Consider the following 23,669-nt stretch of genomic DNA (forward strand, 5'->3'; position numbering starts at 1 on the left):
ATGCCAGGGGAGCAGTGGATTGTGGGTTTGAGTGTCAAGCTCATTCGCCACACTGTCTTTCTGGCAGCTCTCAAGCATTACTGGGTGACAGCAGGAGGTCCCAACTCTAGGTGTTCCTAGCCACTCAGTGTATCAACCAGAAATATCTCTCCCCTCCCCACAAGATGCTATTGATCATGTTTGTATGGCTAGCACCAGGTAAGCTTGGGGTGCATTAGTAAGAAATCCCCCCACCCTCTCAGGGGAAGAACCAGTCCTCAGCTTGGCATGCCCTGTCCCCAGCCTTGTCAGTGGCAGGCCAGCATGGTGGTCCATTTCATCTTCTGGATTGTAGTCTTGCTCAGCTTTCGTCTCTCTCTCCCTCTCATCAGACAGCCCCGGGCCATCCTCTCTTTCTGCCTGTTGCTTTGCCTTGCTATACTCAGTGGTCCCCCACTTTCCTCTGCTCTCCATCAGCCGACACTGGGTCATTCAATTATTGCTCAGCAACCCTAGACTGAGCCTCTCAGCCTATGGCTCTTACTCCAGGGGAAGGACTGTTGTCCCTACCCAGCATAGAAAGGCAGATGAGGCTGTTGAGGGCTCGAGGGAAGAACCTATGGGAAAAACCCTACATTGCCGGCCTGACATGAGGTGGTACGGCCCAGCTGTAGTTGGTGACGTCAGGCAGAAAGCTCACAGGTTGGAACACTGAGTTGTACTTAGAGTACGGAGGCCACAAGAGCAGAGCCTTCCTGTGTGAGCCCGTGTATGGCACTGTCCCACCCACCAGCTTCCTGTGGTTGGGGAGTACAGCCCTGCACGAGGCTGGGCTCTGTGGAGCAATGAGGCGGTAAGGCTGCTGAGAGTGTGGGCAGTCTGGGCTGGGCATCTCTGCTGCTGTGGCCTTGCTTTTCTGCACTCTTCTCTCCTGCCCCGCTCCACAAGCCCTGCCTCTCATGTGCCAAGTGTGAACATGAGCTGGCCACACAGCCGGCCCTGACGTTTCACCTACTTGGCAGGATGGCTATTTTTGTACTCTGGGACATAGTTGAGTGGTCACTGTGCTATCCCAAACTCGTGCCAGCTGAGTCCTGTTGCCCTGCTGTGGGAAGAGGCTGCAGACTCCCCCAGCCATCCGAAATCCAGAGCCCAGGGAGAGAAGGAAAGGGGAAGTGCCGGTAAGGAGCCAGGGAGGCCAAGTCCCTGCCTGGGCTGAGAGGGCTGAGGTTCCCCTGCTGGAGGTCCTGCTTCCTGATGGGAAGGGATGGGCAGGACAGGCTCAGAGTGACTGTGAGGGCACCGACCCTGCTGACCTAGTTTTCCTGGTTACTCTCTGAGCAGAAAGAGCCTTGTTGCCCCAAATATAGAAAGCCAGGCTCATCTCTCAACTACAAGAAAGTTGTACCAGTTCCCAGGCAGCCAACCAAGCTGGGTGGCCTGATAGGACACCTCGACCTTGGGGACCTTGGCCTTGGCCACTGTAGGGTGGAGTTCCGAGGATAAGTTATAGGACAAAACTTGGATTTGGTGCAAAGTTTGGGGGCAGGAGAGAGAAGAGACACATAAGAAGATAAGTGTTGGAAGACGTGGAGTTAGGAACATTTAGGTATGAATTTACATATTCTTCTCATTGATGAGTTCTTCAGATCAGGCCTTCCTCCTGACGGGTCCACTTGCTTCTCCCGACATCTGAGCCAGGCCTTTCCCAGCGTCAGAAGGCCCGTTCCCTTCTACCAATTAGCCCTTGTAGCCCACTCTTGTGGCAGTATTTAGTACTTTAAAGATAAATGAGGAGGGGTGTTAAGGTGGCAGGTACTGGGAGTGGCCACCGCCGCAGGACAGAGTGAAGGGGACAGCCTAGAGGTGGGAATGCAGCGCTGGGGCTCTGTGACAGTCATAGGCTACTGCATGAGCCTCACCACAGAGAACTGTGTCCCTGCATTGGTTAGGAATGGCCTTTGTTACTCTGCTCGAGTTTCTCTTAGATACCACTGGCTGGATGAGCATTTTAGGAATGTTCTCACCTAAACACATCTCCTGAGATTTTCTGAGTTTATATTCAGCCACGGAGCTGGATATTTGACTGATGAGTAGATGACCCCAGTGTGTGAAAGTGGGACTCTTTCCAGACTCCCGTGGTCACCGATGAGGCCAGGCTTCTTGGTAGCTGCAGGTCCCGGGTGCTAAGACTCCACTGCTGTGTGCTGTGTGGAGACCAAGGTGGTTGTTCTGAGACCAGCTTAGTTTGTTGCATTTGAATCTCTACCTTCCTGAAAACCTAGTTTAAATGTGTTGAGTATGGTGCCAATTTATGCAGATGTGGCCATGCCCTTGTGCTTGACTAACGTATGTAGAAGGCCTTCAGAGAGTCCCGGAGAGCTGCGTGCAGGACAGTGTTCCTGTGGCATCTGGGAGTCTGGGGTGGGGCGGGGACATTGTGGAGAAAAGTAGTAGAGAAGGTGCCTGAAGGCACGGACACCGCCTGGTCACCCTCCACCCGGCTGGGCTTCTCCACCTCTCCCCTTGGCAGACATTACCTCTCATCTGATTCTTCTAGTTGGCAGTCCTGGGACCTGAGACTTCTGGTAGGCTGAGGAAAGGCTGCACATTTACGGGGACTGGGCTTGGCCGAGGTTAGGAACAACAGCTCTCCCCATGCCCGGGAAAAGCTAGAATTCAGCTCCACCAGTTTTTGCCATTGTGAGTGCAGTGTGTGTAGTAAAATGTATGACTAAGAATGGTCACTGTGATGGTTATTATACAGGAAGTACCCACCCACTTCTCTAAGAGCAATCTGTCATTATCCCATGCAGTGTGTGTGAGATGACTGGTATGTCGTGTGTGTGGAGTGTACTTGTGGCCATTGTGCATTGCATGGTTGTTCACGCATGTGCTATATGTGAGTGTACATACGTGCATGTGTAATGCACCTGTGTGTCATATGCATGTATGATTACTGATCAGTTGTATGCTATTCAGTTTGTGTGCTTGTGTGTGTAAGTGTCCTACATTATGTACATGCGTGTTTTGGAGCGTGGTGTTGTGCCCTGGCCTAGGGTGGTGTCCTGTCCTAGTGTAAGAAATACAGCCACGCCTGTTAGCCCAGAGGCCTGTCACAGGCCCATTGTGTAGTCATCAGACCTGGGAGCTTTGTGCCTCCCTCTGCTTCCCTTCCCACCATCGCCACTGCTCGGGCCACTGCTCGGGCCATCCGAAACACCCTGGAGGCCGCAAAGATTCTGGAGCTGGGGACTTGGGGTAAGTGAGAGACCTAGGGCTCTTTACTTCCTTTTTTGCTTGGTGGCACTCTATCATTAGAGTTGTGTCTACTGCCCCACTGTCCACTTCCCTCCCAAGTGCTCATTCACTGCCTTGTCTTCCTGTCTCATTCTATAGAAAACAGCCCAGGGGCCATTAGGACTCAGCCTTAATCACCCATCTCGTACTAAAAGCATTCAAGGGGCATTTTCACTTGCCTCTTGTCCCCCTGACTCCTTCAAGGTGTTCGTTCAGAGGGCCTCCAGACCATGCCGATCTCTTATGAGTGGCTCCGTAGCCCCTGTGCAGTGGCCAAAGAGTCCACACATAGTCTGCCTGCCCTCTTCTTGCTGGGATGGCTTACCTGCAGCTCCAGGGGTGATGCTTTCTTTTTCTCTGGTCCAAAGTTATCCCACTTGGCTTCCCTGGCAAAGCTGTGGCTCAGTAGGCATGGAGCTGGGCGAACGTGGAATGGACTTTGATTTTCTGAGACTTTAGGCTTCTGCTCTGAGGAGTCCTCTGCAGAGTAATTCTTTCAGGAAACTGTAGTTGATTTTTTAAAAGCTCTTTTGGCTCTTTAAGGGGGGTCTGCCACCCAGCTCCTAAATAAATACACACAGAGGCTTATTCTTTCTTATGATTTCCTGGCCTTCACTTGTCTTGTTTCTAACCAGCTTTTCTTTCTTTCTTTCTTTCTTTCTTTCTTTCTTTCTTTCTCTCTCTCTCTCTCTCTCTCTCTCTCTCTCTCTCTCTCTCTCTTTCTTTCTTTCTTTCCTTCTCTCTCTCTCTCTTTTAAAGATTTATTTTATTTAATGTATATGGTGCTCTATGCCAGAAGAGGGCATCAGATCTCATTATAGATGGCTGTGAGCCACCATGTGGTTGCTGGGAATTGAAGTCAGGACCTCTGGAAGAGCAATCAGTGCTCATAACTTCTGAACCATCTCTCCAGCTACCTAGCCAGCTTTTCTTAAATTATCCAGTCTACCTCTTACCTCTGGGCTTTTACCTTTCTATATATCTTTCTTTACTTCATACTCCATGGCTTGCTGTATAGCTGGGTGGCTGATTCCTAGAGTCTTCCTCTTCTCCTTTTCTTGTTCCTTGATCTTCTCTTCCCAGATTTTTTTGTTTTTGTTTTTGTTTTTTGAGACAAGGTTTCTCTGTAGCTTTGGTGCCCGTCCCGGAACTAGCTCTTGTAGACCAGGCTGGCCTCAAACTCCCAGAGATCCTCCTGTCTCTGCCTCCCAAGTGCTGGGATTAAAGGCGTGTGCCACCACCGCCCAGCCTCTTCCCAGATTTTTTCCCCTCTATCTGCCAGCCACGCCTATCCCTTCTCCTGCCTTGCTATTGGCTGTTCAGCATTTATTAGACCAATCAGGTATTTTAGACAGGCAAAGCAACACAGCTTCACAGAGTTAAACAAATGCAACATGTCTTTGCATCATTAAACAAATGTTCCACAGCATAAACAAATGTAACACATCTTAATATTCCCCAACAGGAAACCTAATCAGCATGGCTTATAAGACTTGGAAATCTAACTGATGTTTGTCATAATATGCTTATAGCAGACTGGAGTCACACATTTAGCTGCTATGGGACCATCGTCTGTATGCTGTACGCTTCACTTGTGTGAATGGTAGATTCAGATTTACAATGGTCCAGGGTGACAGCTAGAGACTCGTGTGTGTCCTTGCCTCCTGAGTGGGCAGCTGCTGGTGTGACCTCAGGTGTGCAGCAGTGCTGGCAGATTTTGGCTTGTCGCCCTCAGAAACCTCATCATTGGCCATGTTTCTGCACACACATCATTTCACAACCCCAAACTGCTGCTGTGCCTTGCATGTCCCTTCCTAGCTCAGAGGGGAAGAGAAGCTAAGAGTGGTGTCTACCATCTTTCCTGGGACAGCAGAAAACTCACCTGGAGACTCCCTCCCTCCCTCCTCTCCCTCCCTCTCCACTAGCTAGAACTGGATCACAGGTCCTCCTGGGCCCCTGCTCCAGGAGGAGAGGATGCAGCCTTGTGTTTTGGTGTCGGGCTGGGCTCTGTTCTCGGGACCAGGATATATGCTGCTGTACTGCCTATTCTCTGTCCCCAGCTGCCAGGTGCTATCAGGAATTGGAGGGCTGCTGTGTGACATTTAATTGTACCCTTTAATCCATTAGTCAAGAAAATATAATGCTACAAGATCCCCATGAACTCAGCCATGGTTTAAAGGTGATTTTTGTTACTTTTTAAACTTGTCTAAATCCTGGAGAAACCTAAGTCCACTGGAGCCTGGGAGGCCAGTGTGAGATGCTGTGCTGTAGCTCAGACGCTGAGGTACAGACCATGGCTGTGGGCTGCCCGCTCAGTACAAAAGGGGTGGGATTGCACCTTGTTCCTGAAGCCTCAACCTGCGGGTCTGTTCTTGGTCTGTGTCTGTGTATGATGTGGCCAGGCTGAGCTGCTGGTGACAGGCTTCGTAGCTGTGGCACCTTTTCAGTCTCTTGGATCTCTTTCCTGGTTGTTTGCCAGGAACTGTGGATTCAGTTTGTTATGAGGCGGCAGGAGCTTTATCTATTGTAATTAGGCTGCAGTCGTGTTTATAAGCAGCTTATGTGCTGAAATGGCTTATGGTGTGCCTAAGCAATCTAAGACCACACCCACTCCACCGTGCTTATGTGGGTCAGCAGCTTCATCTGGGCTTATCTGGGGGCTCTGGTCACCCTGGAATAGTTCCTCTTCACTGACAGTTACCCCAAGATTGTGGTCTGGTGACCTGGGCTGGGTGGGGCTTATCCAGTAGACAGACCCAAGCATCCCCATTTAATGGCCAATGGTTGACAGCCAGCTACAAGGTCTCTGAAGGCAATCCTGGGGTTATAAACGCCACTGCTACTCGGGAAGCCTGCCTAGGTCCTGGGCCAGAGGTCAGCCCACCTCTGAGGAGCAGCAGTGTGGACTGACTCAGAGCATGCTCAGAGAGATCCCCTGCAGCCTGCTGTGTGTGGCCTCACTCAGTTGGATTTTCTGTTGCTCAATGCATTTTACCTGCACGGTCCTGTGTCCCATGTGGGTGTGTTGTTCACAGTACGTCCTGTAGGCTGGTCACACGAGGGGCTGGCTTGTCTTCGTCTGCCTGTGAAGGCCTATAAGGCCACACCCTATTTACTGTAAAGGAAAGCTCTGGCCCTGGGAATTCTAGCTCCCTCCTTCCTGCCTGCCCTAAAGGCAACTTGGCCACAAGGTCATGCTTGGGAGACAGCAGAGCTGCTGCTTGGCTTTGGTAGAGCTCCATGCAACCAATGCATGACACTAACCAGGTTGAGCAAAGCTACCAGGACCCAGAGCTTCCAGAAGCATACAATGCCCCTGCCATCTTGGATTCTGTGCTGTACTACCTCTGCTCAACACCCTGTGGTCTTGCTGAGTGTGACAGTGCTTGGCCAGGTAGAGCAAGTGGTGCCGATGGCAGTCCTTCCTTCACCACAGGTAGACATGTTTTTCTCCAGAAGCTGGGCAAGGACTCACACTCTGTCTCCCATCTTGTGGAGAGACCGGATGGTCTGATGATGAACTCACCCAAGGATTGAAGTTTGTCCCTTGGGTTGTATTTATTTCCTATCCATTCTGGTCAAACACCCTGAAGAACAGAGGTTCCTTGTGGTGAGGTACAGGCATGCCCCCAGTGACACTCCAAAACTTGACAGTGCAGCCCTCTTGGTCAGCTGCCACCAGCACTCAGTCGGTCCCTTCCATGTCCCTTCCAGCTCCTCACCAGTGCTTATACAGTCTGTGGCCATGAAGCCACTGTGGCACCTGTTGTGAGGACGGTGGGGGTGGTGAGCGCTCTCTCTGGGCCACTACCCTGAGCATGCTCTGCTCTTCCATACCCACTTGGCCACTCAGAAGGGTGGGACTTTGTATTTTTGTCCTTGGCTGTTATGAGCAGTAAGTGTTACACCTGAATTAAGACAGTTTGAGGTTCTCTCCTGTCTCTGCTGCCGCATGTCCCCATTTGTGGGGACATTTATTTATCCCCATTACTCATTTCTCTTAGTAATTCTCTATCATCTGTGGATTCTGGACCAGCTGAGTTCATCCCATACAAAACAAGACGGGGAAGGTATACAGGGAATGCCCTTGGTCCAGCCATTCCCACAGTCCGCCATCCTGCTGCACATAGGACCGGCTTGGGGATGGGCAGTGGTGATGGAAAATGAATGTGAATGAACGGGACAAGAGGGAGGGAGGAAAGGTGAGAGCTGTGTCGGTCCTGTTAACTGGAATTTGATCACTGATCTCACGTGCAAATGTCTTATCTTGTGACTGAGGTTCCTGTCCGGAACATCACAAGTAGCCCATTTTTCATATTTTAGTGTCTTTCCTCTGCCAACCCTTCTGCTGAGTGCCAGCCTCGCTCTCCGAAAGACCTTTACCCCTCAGCCAGGCAGTGTGTGTCTGGTATCTCTGGAGAGACAGTGCTCTGACAGATAAGAGGGCATTCTGGGAAGCGGTCCTTAGGGAAGCAGGGCTAAGGGACCAAGGATGATGAAGAGGCTCCCAGAGAATGGGAAGATGAGAATTGACTGTGACCAGGAAGTTGACTGTGAGAAGGGACCTGCAGGGTTCCCAGATCTCAGGTCAGGGAGCCAAGAAGCCTGTGTATTTGTGAGAAGCATGACTGTACAGACCTTGGGCTGTGCCGTGGGATTTAGGGCTCAGAACTCTGGAGATAAGGCCCGAAGTTTGGTTCAGTTGCTGGCAGAGCTGGTGCCTTCATTCTTCTCCACCGAGCACATGGGCGATCAGTTCAGAATCAACAGCCTTTGTCACTTTGTGAGCCCCTGTCTCTCAGTACCGCCACATTCTGACGTCCTGGGAGCTTACCACTGAGAGTGACTCAATTCATTTCTAGTGAGGAGACAATCGGGCAGATGATCAGGGAAGGCCCTCCTTGTGTGCGGTGGGCTAGTTCAGTGTCCTGCTGAGCCCTGAGCCCCAGATATCTCAGCAAAGATCAAGGGCTCCTTCAGGTCGCAGTTAGCTAACTTCTCGGTGACTGGCGAGTCTGGTTCAGGGACATCCTTTTGAGGACAGCATCTCTGTAGTTTCTGCTTCCCAGCTGTGATAGATGCAAGGGTTTGAGTAAGATCCCTACAAGGTGCCGGTGAACCCTGTAATCAGCACAGCCTGCTGAGCCACGGGCTCCTTCCTCCCCAAATGGCAAGCAGTCATTGGTTCCTTGGAAACCAAGACTGGATTGCTCTTACCTGCTACCATCTTCTGACCCAGGAAGGTGCTAGATCCGCAGCCTGTTCAAATGCCTTGATGAAACCCTGGAAGCCACTGTGTTGCCCTCAGGGACAAGGTATTCCAATACCAGGCTGGCTTTGGGAGCATACTAGACCATCATCTAATGAGGGTCATTGAAAAGCTCAGGAAACCACCCTGTGAGCTGTAGGGACCACATTGTCCTCCAGCTCTGGAAACCATATCCAAGCCTCTAGTCACATCCAATCTTCAAAGTCACACCAGTGTCCAGAGATCATAACAGGTACCAGATGCGAGGGCAGGAATCATGGAATCGAGAGGGACATGGGAGAAAGGTTGTGAGTCTGACAGTGCCATCCTACTGCAGGATCATGGGGCAGACTCACAGATGACATATCTCATGGTCAGGGTCAGCCCACTCGCAGGCAGCCCCTGTAGGGGTTATGGGGATTAGCTGACACCGTGCTCTTATGCCAAGGATATCTAGTGGCATTGCTGCCCTGGTGGGACAGCCTTAACTGTCTGCTGTTGTAGGCAGAGGCTGCTCATTTGTTTCCCAGCTGCCCAGACCCAAATAATCACACAGAAACTATATTAATTGCAACACTTCTTGGCCTATTAGCTCAGGCTTCTTATTAACTAACTCTTACATCTTAAATTAACCCATTCCTACTGTTGTGTATTTTACCATGAGGTGGTAAGATTCTGGGGCATCTGTCTCCTTTGGCAGCTACATGGCGTCTCCCTGACTCCACCTTCTTTTCTCCTCTATCTCTGCTTGGAATTCCCACCTTCCTCTATTCTGCACTGCCATAGGCCCAAAGCAGCTTCTTTATTAACCTGTGGTAATAAAACATTCAGAGCATACAGAGGGAAATCCCACATCACTCTGTGAGTGAACTGCCTATCAGTCCTGTGGAGTTTCCTTGGCCAAAAATGTTGAACCTAAGGTGACCGTGAGGAAGTATTCCATTCAGATGGCTATGTAGACCTCAGATCTCAGGATCAGGATCAGAGTGAAAAACAAAGATAGAGGCCTGAGAAGAGCTGTGAGGTGTCCCCAGGGTCCAGGTGGATGTCCTGCACTGCTCTCCAAGGGTTTAAGCTTGGGCTGGGATCGCAGCTTTACAAGTAGGTGATCCTAGGACAGTTGAAGTGTGGAGTTCTGAGATGCCTCACCTCTGAGCCTGTGTGCCAGAAGTATCCAAATGAGGGTGGTACGGTAGTTTTGCTGGGATAGTAGGTCACAGTAATCAATAAAAAGCTCTCAAGCATAATTTCAAGCCAAAGAGACTCTTGGTGTGCCACTTGGTGATAAAATCCTGCAGCAAAGCAGTGGAAATACCCAGCCAGGAAGCAAGCAGGGAAGTGTCTGCATAGGGAGGCTGTGAAACAGCCACGGAGACGCCAAATCTCTAGGCTGGCCATTGTCTATGGTTGTGTTAGGAAGATTAAAAGTTTACCTTAAAAAGTCGGAATGTATAGCATGCCAGATTCTATACACTCTGCATATTTAAACTTGGGTTTGAAATATAGGTGTCAACTTGAAATAGTCTGAGGACACAAAACTTTTTAAAACTTGCATTGTGCTGGGCATGGTGGTACCCAACACTGGAGGCAAAGGCAGGTGGATCTTTATGAGTTCTAGGCTAACCAGGGCTACATAGTGAGACCCTGCCTTAAAATAACAAATACTTGTTTTGGAGGCACCTGGGCCAACAACTCTCTAGTCACTGAGTCCAGACCCTTCCCCACACTTACCTGCTCTGATGGACCAGAATCTTTGCAGCCAAGAACAGAGCAGACAGGAGCTGGTGTGAAGGTTGAGTGGCATTCTTGTATACAGCACTGAAGTCAAAAAAGCAGTAAGGAAACAGTCCTGGGAACGACGTGTGGCCAGCATTGAGAAAGCAGGCTCTGTGTCTGTCTTTGGGAGTGTTTAGGGAGTAGAGAGTGACAATTGAGGTCAGCGGTCTGCAGCAAGCACATGCGGCCTGTGGGACACTGTGGTAGATAGTCCTGTGTGGGTAACCCGGCAGGTAGGCAGATGTCAGGTTAAGACATAGAGTAGTGGTCTCTGGACCTGAACTGATCTCCAAGCTAGTATTTGGCTATGTCTATCTGCCCCTGCCAGGTCTGATTAGACCAGGGACCTTGACCATGAAACACCAGAGATCCGAAGTGAATGTGGTAGGTGGCAGTGCACTACAGGGATGAGTATGGAGGGGTTGTGGGCTCACTTGGGATCCTGCACAAGCTCTCTGCTTCTAGACTCCTACAGTAGAGCAGGAAGCCACCACTGTGCAGCACAGGGATGGTTGCTAGAGCAGGTTGCTCCAAGAAAATCATCCTTACAGCCTGGAGCACAAACAAGTGTGGCTCCTTCACCCTGGTCCCCTGCAGCTCGACACCCCGGGTTCATCAGGTAAAGGACAGCTGAGGACTTAGAAGTGGACGCTGGAATTGCTGTTGCATGCTGGCAGGGTCAGGCTCAGCAGTGTGACGCCAAGCCATCTGGGCCCAAATTCTGCCATTCTACACCTTGGAAAAGAATAAAAGTCAAGCTGTCAGAGTAGAGATGGGCACAACCAGGGTCTGGGTGGGACCAGCCTAAATGACTCATTCTGTGTATTGGTGGTGGCTGCCTGGCCATTGAAACTTGCCACCCAAAATTGAGTGTGTTGTGACTGTGTGTAAGACCTCGCTGAAGTTCATTATGAAAAATCATGGTCTGTTTCTGGGGCCCTGACTGTGGGGTTGGAGGTGTGACACAGGCCTGCGCATCTCCTTGGAAAGCCACAAAACCAATGGGCGAGACATGACATGAGTATGGGATGATGAGGGCTGTCCCTTTCCTGGGACTGCTGGCTCAGAGCTGTCACAACGAGGCTAGTGCCAGGGGATGACTGTGGAGACTCTGACCCCTTGTATCTTGAGGTCTGTGCAGATCCATCCTGTACTGTGTGGGAGGGAGCTGTTGTGTTGCACATGGCCCAAGGCCCTGCCTGTGAGGACTGCTCTTGGGATGTGAGCTTAGATTTAAGCCTCAAAGTCCATAATAAAATCTCTTCCTGCTGCTCCGCGAGTGACCCTGAACAGACCATTCAGTATTCCTGCTGCTGGTCACTCACCTCTTCCACACAGTCCTAAGAACATCCGCTCCGGGGTTTCATGACCATTGACAAGTTGTGGTGAGAAGTGTTTGTACCGGGCCCTGGAGCACAGTGTGTCTGAGAGTTGTTCTGGTTATCCCTGTTCTGGTTTTGCCCTTTCAGGCAATGCATTCATCTTCTACTTCTGGTTTAACTAATTTCTCTAGGACCAGGTGACTTAGCCAAGTGGTTTGGGATGTTCTTACAGTCACAGTTAAGCTGCCACAGGCTTTGGTCACCTGGAGATCTGGCTGGAGCTGAGGCTCCCGACACAGCACGAGGTCCAGTTTCTATCACAAGAGCGAGACCTGATGTGTACATGTCCTTAGGGCCTGGTAGCTGGCCATCCTGCTAACAGTCCAGCCTCAGAGAGCCATCGTGTGCGTGTGTGTGGTGGTAGTGTGTGATGTGTGAGATGCACATAGACAATGTAGTTCCTCAGCTTTCCAGAGGGGCCTCCCTCTGAGCCAGGCACAGGGCAGCTCCTCCTCAGGGCCCTGAATAAGGACTGTGCTTCCCAGGCCACAGCCTATGCTGAGTCCCTGCATCCACTGACCGTTGATTGCGCCCTGTGCTTGCAGGACGGCTGTTCTCAGTGAAGGACCGTGCGCCCGCCCCTGAGCAGCGACCATGGGCCTGCTTGCCTACCTGAAGACCCAGTTCGTGGTGCACCTGCTCATTGGCTTCGTCTTTGTGGTGAGTGGGTTGGTTATCAACTTCACCCAGCTGTGCACACTGGCCCTCTGGCCCATCAGCAAGCAGCTATACCGCCGCATCAACTGCCGCCTGGCCTACTCGCTCTGGAGCCGTAAGTGTCTCCGCCCACAGGCATTGTGCAAAGGTTCTTCTCCAGTGGGAAAGGGAAGCGTCTCCTGCCAGGGTTCTCAAGGGGCAGTAAGGACAGGGCCACACCTGACTCTCCATCCCAGAATAGAGGTAGGTGAAGTTCAATCCTCCCTGAGGTCACACCCTCCCAGGAGCCCTGTGAACAGGTGTCCAGAGTAGCCTTACTAGTCTCAACCACACGATATTTCCATAGCAGGCCATGTGACTTGCCAAGTGCATGGTATTTCCATAGTGGGCTGTGTCACTAGACTTTCACAGGGTACGTCACAGCCCTCTGTGTGCTTGCAAACCAGCAAAAACAAGGAGAGTAGTTTCAGTGAGCTGAGAGCCAGCCTCCACTCCAGCACAGTGTCGCATGGCCCTCTGCCTGCTCACATCACAGTGCACAGGAAAAAGCAAGAGTGCCCTTAGTCACGAGTGTGTGCATGTTGCCACACACTGTCTGTCAGATGCACTAGTGCATGAGAGCGCATTTCTGTGAGAAACCTGGAGAGACAGCCACTTACTCACAGCCTGTGCACCGGGAGCGGCACTGACCTGGGTGTGACTACCTGCAGTTTACAGGAAGCCAGGTTGACTCAGTTGCTCTGCAGAGTAAGAATACAGCTTTGAAAGTTCTGTAGATGTGCACTCCCCACGGCACCTTCGTCTTGTCTTGTCATATGGACCCAAGTCACCAGGTTGTCTTGTCAAGGCTAGTACTGGCCATATCTCTCCACAGGGGGCCCACGCAGACACCGAGAAAATGAGTGGTCTTTCTGTACCAGAGAACCTTCTTCCAATTGCATTTCTTTTCTTTTTTTTTTAAAAAAAAGTCGATCACCACCATATTCTTTTTTAAAAGATTTATTTATTATGTGCACAGTGTTCGGCCTCCATGTATGCCTGAAAGCCAGAAGAGGGCACCAGATCTCATTACAGATGGCTGTGAGCCACCATGTGGTTGCTGGGAATTGAACTCAGGACCTCCAGAAGAGCAGTCCATGCTCTTAACCTCTGAGCCATCTCTCCAGCCCTCCAACTGCATTTCTAAGTTTAAAAAAATCAGATACACAAATAAGTATTCAATATGCTGCTGTTTATGCCTGGCTGTCACAGCAGAGGGCATGTGTCATCTCACAGGGAAGTGTGTCTTCAGGCTCTGCACCTTTATGCCCTCCCCATCAGTGACAACACTCTGCCCGAGTCCCCTCCTCAGTTTGACTCAAAAGGGGACAGCTGTTTCACAAAGGGTGAACTAGGAATCCCACATCCACACATAATGCTGTTGTGCTTGTGTGACCGGGTGACAAGGCCACACAAATGTTTACAAAGAAACACTAAATCATAGCCTCCCGCATCTAGTAACACTCTGAAGCCAGAACAGCACGTGTCCCAGGAAGGGCAGAGAAGCCAGTTCTCAGGGCCCTGACCTGGTGACTAAAGAGCACGTCCTTGGGGACTCTCTGGGTGCTGGTGCTCAGAGCTTCAATCTGTGTTGTGACTGGGTGGTACCCTGTGCTGGGCTGCAGGGTGATGACTGTCACCACTCTCTAGTGGCAGAGCCACCGCTGTGTGTCTTGTGTGGACACGCGTGGCTCTCAGGCACACGCATGGGATGCCCATCTGGCCATGTGCTGATGTGTTTGGAAAACATTAAGGACCCTACCTCTGCCATGTTCTAAAGCACCTAGCCATTTGGCATCCCTCTGGATGAGAGTTCCCATGCCCCCGAGGCCTCACCAGGCTTGTGGGTTCCATGTTTGAGGCAGGCAGTGTTCGCTGGCTCCATCCCCAACAGACAGTTCTTTGCAGAGGATTCTGGGATTCTCTCAGAGCAGTGGCCAGAGTCAGAAGTATGGATCTTCCTGTGACCATCCTTTGGGTGGCAGTTTTATTCTGGTCCACGCTCCTCAGATGCCTGGTCTCCATGGTGTGATTCCCACTGGAGACCATGGGGTGCACGTGGGACGCCTGCCTGCCATCTTGTACTTCCCACCAGAACTCATTTATGTCCAGATTCTTTCCTGAACAAACACATGCAAAGTTCTTAACATGGAACTGTCTGGCCCTGACCTTATGAAAGTGAACATGTGTTTCCCTTAAATCTTCCAGAGGGGACAGGCGATACTATGATCCTGGTCCATCCTGAATCTGCCACTGGCCTATGAGTTGCAGGCAGGGGAGGCTCAGTTCTGTGTTGTGGTGGAGATGCTGGGTCAGCTACTGAGTACACTCCACACTCCTGGCCACGCACCGTTCCATGCCTTTGGGGGTCCTACAGCCTCCTGGGCAGCAGTAGATCTCATCTGAGCTTTTCCTTGGGCCTGGGGTGAGCAAAACTGTGTATGAACCACAGCTTACACCAGAGAAAGTTGTAGGCAAAAGAGTCAACATGTCCACCTTATCATCACTTTCCAGCTGCTAATTCCACAGCCCTGCAGGTGTTCTCCTTGCCTGTCAGTGAGGACACAGCCCCCCTCCTTCCGCATGAGCAAACTAGTGCCATGGTGGCTGCGCGCTGAGGCAGTGGGGTCCGTTTAGGTCTGCCAGGCCCTGCTTCCTCTGTCTGCCACCACCCAGCTCCCGTTAGACTACACAGCTGTGATTTGGGGAAGCTTAGAAGCAGGAGCCCTGGGAGCTCAGCTCTAGGAGGAAGCTCCCCTGCAGATGAAAATGGAAGTGGCCCTCAGACTGCACTCCCAGAGCCTGCGGAGACCTTAGAGGGGGGCGCTGGGCAGGCATCTCGCAGTGCTGACCCCGCCCTCCCGCAGAGCTGGTCATGCTCCTGGAGTGGTGGTCCTGCACGGAGTGCACTCTCTTCACCGACCAGGCCACCGTGGACCGCTTTGGGAAGGAGCACGCAGTTGTCATCCTTAACCACAACTTCGAGATCGACTTCCTCTGTGGGTGGACCATGTGCGAGCGGTTTGGCGTGCTGGGGGTGAGCAATGGGGTCAGGGAGGGGCTGGGGGTGAGTGATGGGGTCAGGGAGGGGCTGGGGGTGAGCGATGGGGTCTGGGGGTGACTCCCAGGGGGTTCGGGGAGGGTCTGGAGGAGTAATGGTGAAATAGGGCCCTAGGAGGAAACCTCTGGGATCTGAAGCTCCCAGGACTGTAGAGGCTTGTCCCTTGGAGGTTTCTTGACTTGCCCCCTTAATAGTGAGATGGGGTGTGTGTCTTCCCCGTGTGGCACCCTCTTCAGTTTCCTGCCTATTCTTGGGACTAGCTGTGACTTCATTTCTTGTCAGCACCTTTCACCTTCCAGAGGATTCCACTCAAGACCAAATGAATAATTGCAGTTAGCTGAGTGGCCTCCGATGAATTTAAACGACACGAAGAGGGCCAGGGATTTCAGTGCAGCCAAAGCCCCTAACTCATGGCAGGAAAATGGAGGTCAAAAAAGGGACCTGGAACTGAGGTGTTATCCTCCATATCCTGGTGCACCTGCCCTCCTCCCAAAATTTGACTCTTGAACAGTTTCTGAAGTCCCCTCCCTGAGTGTGCTTGAGGTGTGCTGATCCATAAGCCAGGGTCCTGTTTATGGCAAATGCTTTGAACCAGGAAAAGTAAAGCCTGAGCCCCTGGGGTGGCTGTCAGGGCTTCCGGCCAGGCCCTCCCCACTTCTGACAGATGCCACTGGCCTCCCTGCTCCCTGCAGAGCTCCAAGGTGCTGGCTAAGAGGGAGCTGCTGTGCGTGCCTCTCATCGGCTGGACGTGGTACTTTCTGGAGATCGTATTCTGCAAAAGGAAATGGGAGGAAGACCGGGACATTGTCAAAGAGGGGCTGAAGCGCTTGGCGGACTACCCAGAATGCATGTGGGTGAGTGTGCTGCATGTACCATGAGATGGCGGTGGCCGAGGGGGGCAACTCAGTCCTCCTGTGTGTTTGCCATGGCCCAAGTCATACATTGTAGGATCTCTGGCTGGGGAAATGGCTCATTTGGTAAAGTGTTTGCCACACAAGAATAAGAAACTGAGTCTGAGCCCCAGCACCCAAACAGAAAAGCCAGGCTGTGGTGCGCATGCGAATAATCCTAGCGCTGGGGAGGTGGAGACAAGCGACCCCCTGAGACTCACTGGCCAGCCAGTCTAACACACACATCTGTGCATACATGTACCCACAAGACCATCTCACCTGACCTTTCAGACTTGGCGCCTTTCCTGGGACATAGTTTTCATCTGTTCCCTCTGCTACAAGCCTAACTTTGGCACACACCCTCCTAGGGTGCAGGGAGATGGGAGAGCCATAACAAATCTCATCTTTCTTGTCTACTCTTGGAAACCTGGCCTCTTAGTTCACATTTCTCAGGGACAACAGATGCTCTGTCTTCTGATAAAGGCTGCTGCTCAGAGACACCTTCAGGTTTCTCTTCTTCTGGATAGTTCTTTCAGAAAACCGTTCTGTATGCATTCATTTGTGTGATGGGAGTGCAGATTGCAGCCCTAGAATAAAATGCCACTTCAATGACACCACATGCTTGTCGCTGGATGATTCTGTGCTTCAGTTCTTTGTGCACCCAGCAGCCTGTGCTATGCTGCTGTAGCATGTGAGACCCAGAATGTTAGGGGCTTTGCCTGGCAGGGCTCTGGTTCCTTCCCTGCTGGCCTGGAATAACCCTCTTGCCTCTCCCTACCCTACGTTCATTCTGTACCTAGTTTCTTCTCTACTGCGAAGGAACACGCTTCACAGAGACCAAGCACCGCATCAGCATGGAGGTGGCTACCTCCAAGGGGCTGCCGCCACTCAAGTACCATCTACTGCCCCGGACCAAGGGTTTTACCACTGCGGTCCAGTGCCTCCGGGGGACAGGTAGGAGACCGGGACCCATGGTGAGAAACTGGAGTCTGCCACTACCTTCTAGGCTACTGTTATGCAGCAAGAAGTTAAATGGAGCCGGGGATATTGCTTAGTTGGTAGAAGACTTACCTAGAATACATGAGGTCCTATGTCCTTGAACCCCATAAACCCAGATATTGTGGCACAGGCCTGTACTCAGGAGATAAAATCAGGGTTGGAAGATCACTTTTGACTGTATAAATTCGAGGTCATCCTCAGCAACATAGTTTGAGGCCAGCCTGGGCTACGTAAGCCTGTGTTTTAAAAAGAGAAGAAAAGAAAAGCTTTAAAAAGTATACAAACTATAAAGTGTAAGATACACTCAAAGCCTAGGGGAGGAGGAGGAAGTAGGATTGACATGTTTTCAGATCTCGCAGCTCTTTGCGGATGATAAAATGCTGCTTAGTCGAAAACTGTCAAAGTAACACAGTAAATACTGCAAGCCATGGGAAGAAGAAGTCAGATCAGAGATGTCTGCTTCACCTGGGAGGAGTTAGGGAAGCCACAGAAAGGGCTGAAGAGCACTGGGCACGCAGGAACCATCAGCAGAGAGGGTCTGAGCACGCCGCAGCCAGCCGGGAGTGAAGATCGTCGCCCCTCCATCCCCGCTCTGCATGTCGAGGGGCAGACCCAGTGTAAAAGTGACTTTTCTGCTTGGTGGTGATGTCACTACTGTAGAGTGTCTCCCGTCATCCATCTTTCACTGGTCCTGCCTCCTCCCCACAGCTGGAGCCATCTACGATGTGACCCTGAACTTCAGGAGTAGTAAGAACCCGTCCCTGCTGGGAATCCTCTATGGGAAGAAATATGAGGCGGACATGTGTGTGAGGTGAGCGCCCTGACGAGGCTGACCCTCCGCAGTACTCCTGAAGATGTGGGACATAGATGGCAACACCAGAGTCCCTAGTGTCCCCAGCTGTGTTCCCCTAATCAGTGTGAGGGTCATTTCTTGTCTGTCTCTCAGTCTCAGCGGATACCGTGTATGTCTCTCTGAGGAAAGCTCTGTCCCACATCCCGCCACTGTCAGTTGCTCTCCCAGTCACACAGTCTAGTGAACTAATGTTAACCTCTGGTCTCTCACTTTCAGCCAGTGACATGGGACCTCCTGCACAGCCCCCGGTAGAGTGGGACTGTCACCAGGTGGCTCTGATCTGGCTTGGTAACTTCTAGATAGTGGCTTGGGCATCTCCAGGGAGTTCTGATTGGGGAAGGCCCTGCCTGCTCTTCAGAGCCCAGGTGATGGCGCCTTCAGGAACTGCTTGGTCATCTTCTTAGACACATACACTGTCAGGACCCATTGGAACTGCCTGCTCTGAGACCTCACACACGGCAGCCTGCCTTAGACAGTGTGGGTGCAGTCATGTCTCAGTGTTGACTGGAGCCACGGCCAAGGTGATGTTCTTCTCTGTGTCTCCTGAGGAAATAATCCACCCAAAATCGCTTCCGTTTGACACCTGCGCTTGGTTTTTCTAAGCAGACTTGAGCTCATGTTGGTTACAAATTACACTGTGTGGGAGCTTCCAGAAATAAGGCTGTGAACGTAAGCAAAGAGCTTGTTGCTTTTTTTCTCCTGGGCTTTAAACTGAGGTTCAGGACCCTGTATCCTGTCCTGGGAACTTGCCCTGGATTGGAGTCAGCAAGTGAGCCTAATTCTCTCCTTCATGTTGTTTATCTTCCAGCAAGGGTCCAGCCCACCCAAGGGACTATGGTGATTAACCCTGGGCCTTAGGTGGCTTCCAATGCCAGGTGTGTTAGTTAGCTTCCTATCACTGTAACAAACACCCGAGACAATCAACTTAGAAGAAACTTAGTTTCAGTCTATGGTTGAGTCTGTTGCTTTGGTCCAGTGTGGAGTCAGCACATAATGGCAGGAACACAACACACGACTGATTATAGCAATCGCCTCATCGACCAGTTGGTAAAAGAGGAAGGACCAAGGTGCTGACCCCTCCAGGGATGGCCATCACCCAGGGCCTCCCACTGGGCCCCACTTTTTTTTTTAAAGTAGGGCCTCCTTGGAGACCAAGCTGCTAATTCATAGTCTTCAAGAGACAGCAGAGACCAAAACCATAGTGCTAGGGTAGATGACGATGATTGAGAATCTGGTCATGTCCAGAAGTGAGCCCCTCAGAGGTCAGTCACACTTCTGTCCCTGGCTTAACTGCTCCAGGTCCCACTCATCCAGCCCCTCTTGCTGCCCAGCCAACCATCTAGCTGAAGTGCCCCCACAGGGACACCAAGCTATGACTAGGAGGCCTCCTCCATCTCTGATACTTCCTCTGTGATATTTCTGTAGCTGTGTCCCGCTATATTTCAGTGGGCATCTCAAGAGCTTGCAGAGGCCTTGGCTGGTCTGCCCTTGACCATGGACTTTGCACAGATATGCCCTTCCCATCATCCAGAATGCCCCTGCAGTCACATCTAAGGGCCTTCCCTCAGCCTCCCTTGAGGGTGATAGCACTCTAGAAGCTGTGACAGGGCAAGCCTGCATGTGTGTACCCTCAAGGGCCCTCTGTTCTCTGTGCTGGCATGCCTGTGTTAGCCTTGGGATGTGGAGTACTTCCATGGAAATTCAGGGTAACTAGAGCTCAAGCTGTAGCTGTCAAGAGAGGGAAGCCAGCGGGACCTCATCTACATGCGTCTTGTCAGCGTTTGCTTTTATTTTTACTTCTTTCATAATGTATATGGTAGTGTGAATGTGTATGTGGCGTCACACACACACACACACACACACACACACACACACACACACACACCAGGGAGAGACATGAAGGAGGTCTAAGCCTTATAGCCTTCTTGCTGTAGGAGGTGCCCCCCCCCCCAGCTACACCCACTGACTGTGTCAATTCCTCCCCCACACGTGGATGGAGCCCTTGGAAGGCAGAGGTTTAAATTTTGTCTGCTCAAATGCTCTTGCCTCTCCCCCTGATGTGGCTCTGAGCCTGCAGTGGTACTTTGCTGGGTGTGTGTGCTGAGGTGGAAAGGTCCCTAACAGCCTACACAGCCGCAGCCCCTGAGGGCCTTACTTTAAATGCACAGATCTGTCTCAGGCTGTGGGCATTTCATGTGGCTTTTCTCTCTGGAAGAAAGAACCGCGGGCCACTGTGAGGGCCACCAAGCCAGAGCCATGCTCATCACAGCCCTTCCCCCTTACTCATAGTTCCCTTTACATCCAGCAAATGAAGTCTTTAAAACATTAAACAGATGAAACTGTGGCCTCCCTCGACCCCCTGGATGCAAAGCACCTGTCGCGTGTAGCCACCTTGTGTCTATACCCCCCCATTCTTCCAGCAGTCTTCTTGGTGACCGCACAGACTCACAGTGTTTGTTTAAGTGTCCCTATGTGACTTCATAATGACTTCAGCGTACAAGAGTAGTGAAACAAAGGGAACTCTAGGGTGTGAAGCATGTGGCACACCAGAAAACACAGCATGCAGAGGGTGCAGAATGCCTAGGAGTTCCCATGTCACCTGGGGACATGGGATGTGTCTCCACGAGGAGGGCGCTGATCACTCTAGTCTTGTGTGCTCTCTGCCACCTCCTGGGCATTGTGAAGTACTGCAGTTCCCTGTGGAAAGCAGGACCTCCCTGTGAGGCTGGCCTGGTGCACCTGATTCCCTTGCTCCACGTCCCAAGTTCTGGCATTACAAGAATATGCCAATGGGTCTAGTTTCCTTCCTTCCTTCCTTCCTTCCTTCCTTCCTTCCTTCCTTCCTTCCTTCCTTCCTTCTTTTCTTCCTTTCCTTCCTTCCTTCCTTCCTTCCTTTCTTCCTTTCCTTCCTTCCTCCTTCCTTCTTTCTTTTTTCCCCTTCCTTCCTTCCTTCCTTCCTTCCTTCCTTCCTTCCTTCCTTCCTTCCTTCCTTCCTTCCAATAATAGTTATGTTTTGAGATGGGGTCTCACTATGTAGGCTTGGCTGGCCTAGAACCTGACATGTAGACCAGGCTGGCCAGGAACCTGTCTCTGCTTCCCAAGTGCTAGGATTAAAGGTGTGGGCCACCACACCCAGCTCTGGGTCTTGCCTTTTGTTTTTGGAGACAGAGTTTCTCTGTGTAGCCCTGGCTACCCTGGAACTCACTGTGCAGACCAGGCTCCTGAGTGCTGGAATTAAAACCATGAGCCCAGCTCGGGCCTAACTTTTTAAAGAAGCTTATGACGCAAACACTTATTCTTAGGTGGTGACAGAGTCCTAGCTGACTGTCCCCACAAGTGGCTCAGCATCACTCTCTCAGCCTGTGATTTCAAGTCAAGCACAGTAGTTGAGATGCTCCTCTGGGAGCAATGATGCTCATTGCCATCAGATGCTTCTAGAAGGTGAGGATATGTACTTTCCATATGTGGCAGAATTTCATCTCCCAGACCTGCCCTGTGAGCTGTGGGGCATGGGCACAGCATGTCTATCTCTTCCGGGTCTCCAGTGGAAAAGTGATGGAAAGGTCTCCATACACTTCTTTGTGTAGTTCACACTCTCTGTTTATTCACAGTCTGATTGGATTCCACAGCAAGGGCTGAGCCACGTGACTGGGAAAGGCTTCACCTGTAGTTGCTAGGCAGCCACCTGTTTGTTTACCAACAGACTCCCAGAATAGGGGCTAAGACAGCTCAGGGTCCACATGGAAACATTTATTGTAAGCTGAGATTAAAATTTCCCAATGTTGAATACTTTTCCTTCCTGGGATATGTAGTTTTGTCTTGAAGCAGTGATCCACGTGTCTAACAAAACGTTATTTGATGGGGAATCTTTGTCAGCCAATTATCTTTAAGAGGTGGGACCAAGTTAGGGCGTGACTTTCTGGGTACCTGGAAAAAATGCAGCCCTGGTGTGCTCTCTGTCTCTGTGGTTCCTGCTCTACACAGCTGAGCTCAGACTTCTCATTCCTGTTTCGTGAGTTTGCCCCTTATAATAAAGAAAAATATAATTGTTCTATTTTTTAGCTAGCCTGATTATTTCTCGAGCCGAGATAATTCAACAATTATTGGCACAGAAACTGCCCTCATCTCAAAAGGAATAAGAGACGGTTTGCTTTAGAGTCAGGTATGAGTGACCATGGCCCCAAACCACACATTGAAGTCTCCTCCAAATGCTGTTTCCCACTGTGGAAGTAGTTATGTGATATTATTATTAGTTACAGACCAGAGAAAGTTAGGAAGTATTTATCACATGCATGATAGGAGCCACAGGTAGAGCAAGGGACTACTACAGGTCTCGGAAGCTAGCTCATGGCATCTTAGCCTTTGGGTTTGTAGGAGCTGGTCATCTGCTTAGAATATATTGTTAGCTTTTGATAGTCTCCAGGATGCTAGATCAGACACAGGGTAGGTAGTGGATGGCTTTGTACGAGACTGAAAATAATTGAAGATAATTTGGCTGTAGTCTGCACATTGAATTCTCCATAGTCTTGAAGTTTGTTTAATTGGCCTTATAGAGTCTTTAACCCAGGAGCAGTGTTTGTCCCTGTCTATCTCTCCCTTGCTGACTTCTGCTTGTCTCTCTCCCTCCCTCCTCCTCTGTTCCTTCCTCTCTCTCCCCTCCCTTGCTCCTTTCTGGGCACTTCAACTCACCTTGTGTTTGTCACTTCTGCATAAACAACCTGAGGGATGTGTTTTAGTTCCTAGTGTCAGAGTTCAGACCATGGTCATCTGGCTCCATTATTGTGGGGGTTAAGGAGAGATTCAAATATCAGGGGTAGGGAGCATTTGTGCAGAACCAAGCTGCTTACCTCGTGGTGGTCAGGAAGCAGAGAGAATGACAGGAGGGGGCCAGTATATACCTTTTAGAGGCACACCCCAGCCAGGGGCCTTACACAGTTACAGGGCCTCCCAAAAGTTATTCAAAATTAAATCCATCAATGGATTCAACAAATGGTCAGGTCAGAGACCTCTCTGGAAGAAGTCTCATAGACTTGCCCAGAGTGTGCTTTCTTCATCTCCCAGTCTCCCTCAGCCCAGTGAGGGTGACAGTCAAGGTCAAAGGCCCAGACCTTGTCTTGATTATCTCCAACAGTGACTGTGTTAGGAGAGACCAAGGCCACTGCAATCACCCTATGGGGAAGTCAAGGCATGCTCTGCCAGGCAGGTAGCTCAAAGGGTCCCCAGATATAGAGGCATCTTTTAGCCCTCGTGGGAGCCCAGAAGGTTTCAGTGTGTCGGCTGACCACCAAGACTTATTTTGTTGCCTGCTGGTTTCACTCGCTCCCTCCCAACCACGAGCAGAAGTTTTCCCTTCTCTCACGTTGCTCTTAATCTTCTTGGCACGACAGGAGGTTCCCCCTGGAAGACATCCCCGCAGATGAGAATGACGCAGCCCAGTGGCTTCACAAGCTGTACCAGGAGAAGGTAAAGGCTCCTGCTTGCCCAT

General features: G+C 51.0%; 1 protein-coding gene across 9 annotated transcripts in view; it reads left to right on the forward strand.

The window, feature by feature from the left end:
- The window catches only part of Agpat3 (1-acylglycerol-3-phosphate O-acyltransferase 3), a 73,428-nt gene that overhangs the window by 41,349 nt on the left and 8,410 nt on the right, over positions 1–23,669 (forward strand). For 7 of the 9 annotated variants that reach the window (XM_075979804.1, XM_075979806.1, XM_075979808.1 and 4 more), the window contains 6 exons: positions 12,231–12,457; positions 15,249–15,418; positions 16,135–16,296; positions 17,133–17,286; positions 18,040–18,142; positions 23,572–23,647. In XM_075979804.1, the coding sequence (XP_075835919.1) occupies positions 12,280–12,457; positions 15,249–15,418; positions 16,135–16,296; positions 17,133–17,286; positions 18,040–18,142; positions 23,572–23,647 (843 nt within the window). In that variant the 5' untranslated portion in view covers positions 12,231–12,279. Of the gene's footprint in view, positions 1–938; positions 1,161–1,476; positions 1,589–12,230; positions 12,458–15,248; positions 15,419–16,134; positions 16,297–17,132; positions 17,287–18,039; positions 18,143–23,571; positions 23,648–23,669 lie in introns of those variants that run through there. The other 2 variants (XM_075979809.1, XM_075979810.1) reach the window with 2 other exon arrangements.

Source organism: Microtus pennsylvanicus, chromosome 7 (genome assembly GCF_037038515.1).
Source record: "Microtus pennsylvanicus isolate mMicPen1 chromosome 7, mMicPen1.hap1, whole genome shotgun sequence".
In the NCBI taxonomy this organism is placed as follows: Eukaryota; Metazoa; Chordata; class Mammalia; order Rodentia; family Cricetidae; genus Microtus; species Microtus pennsylvanicus.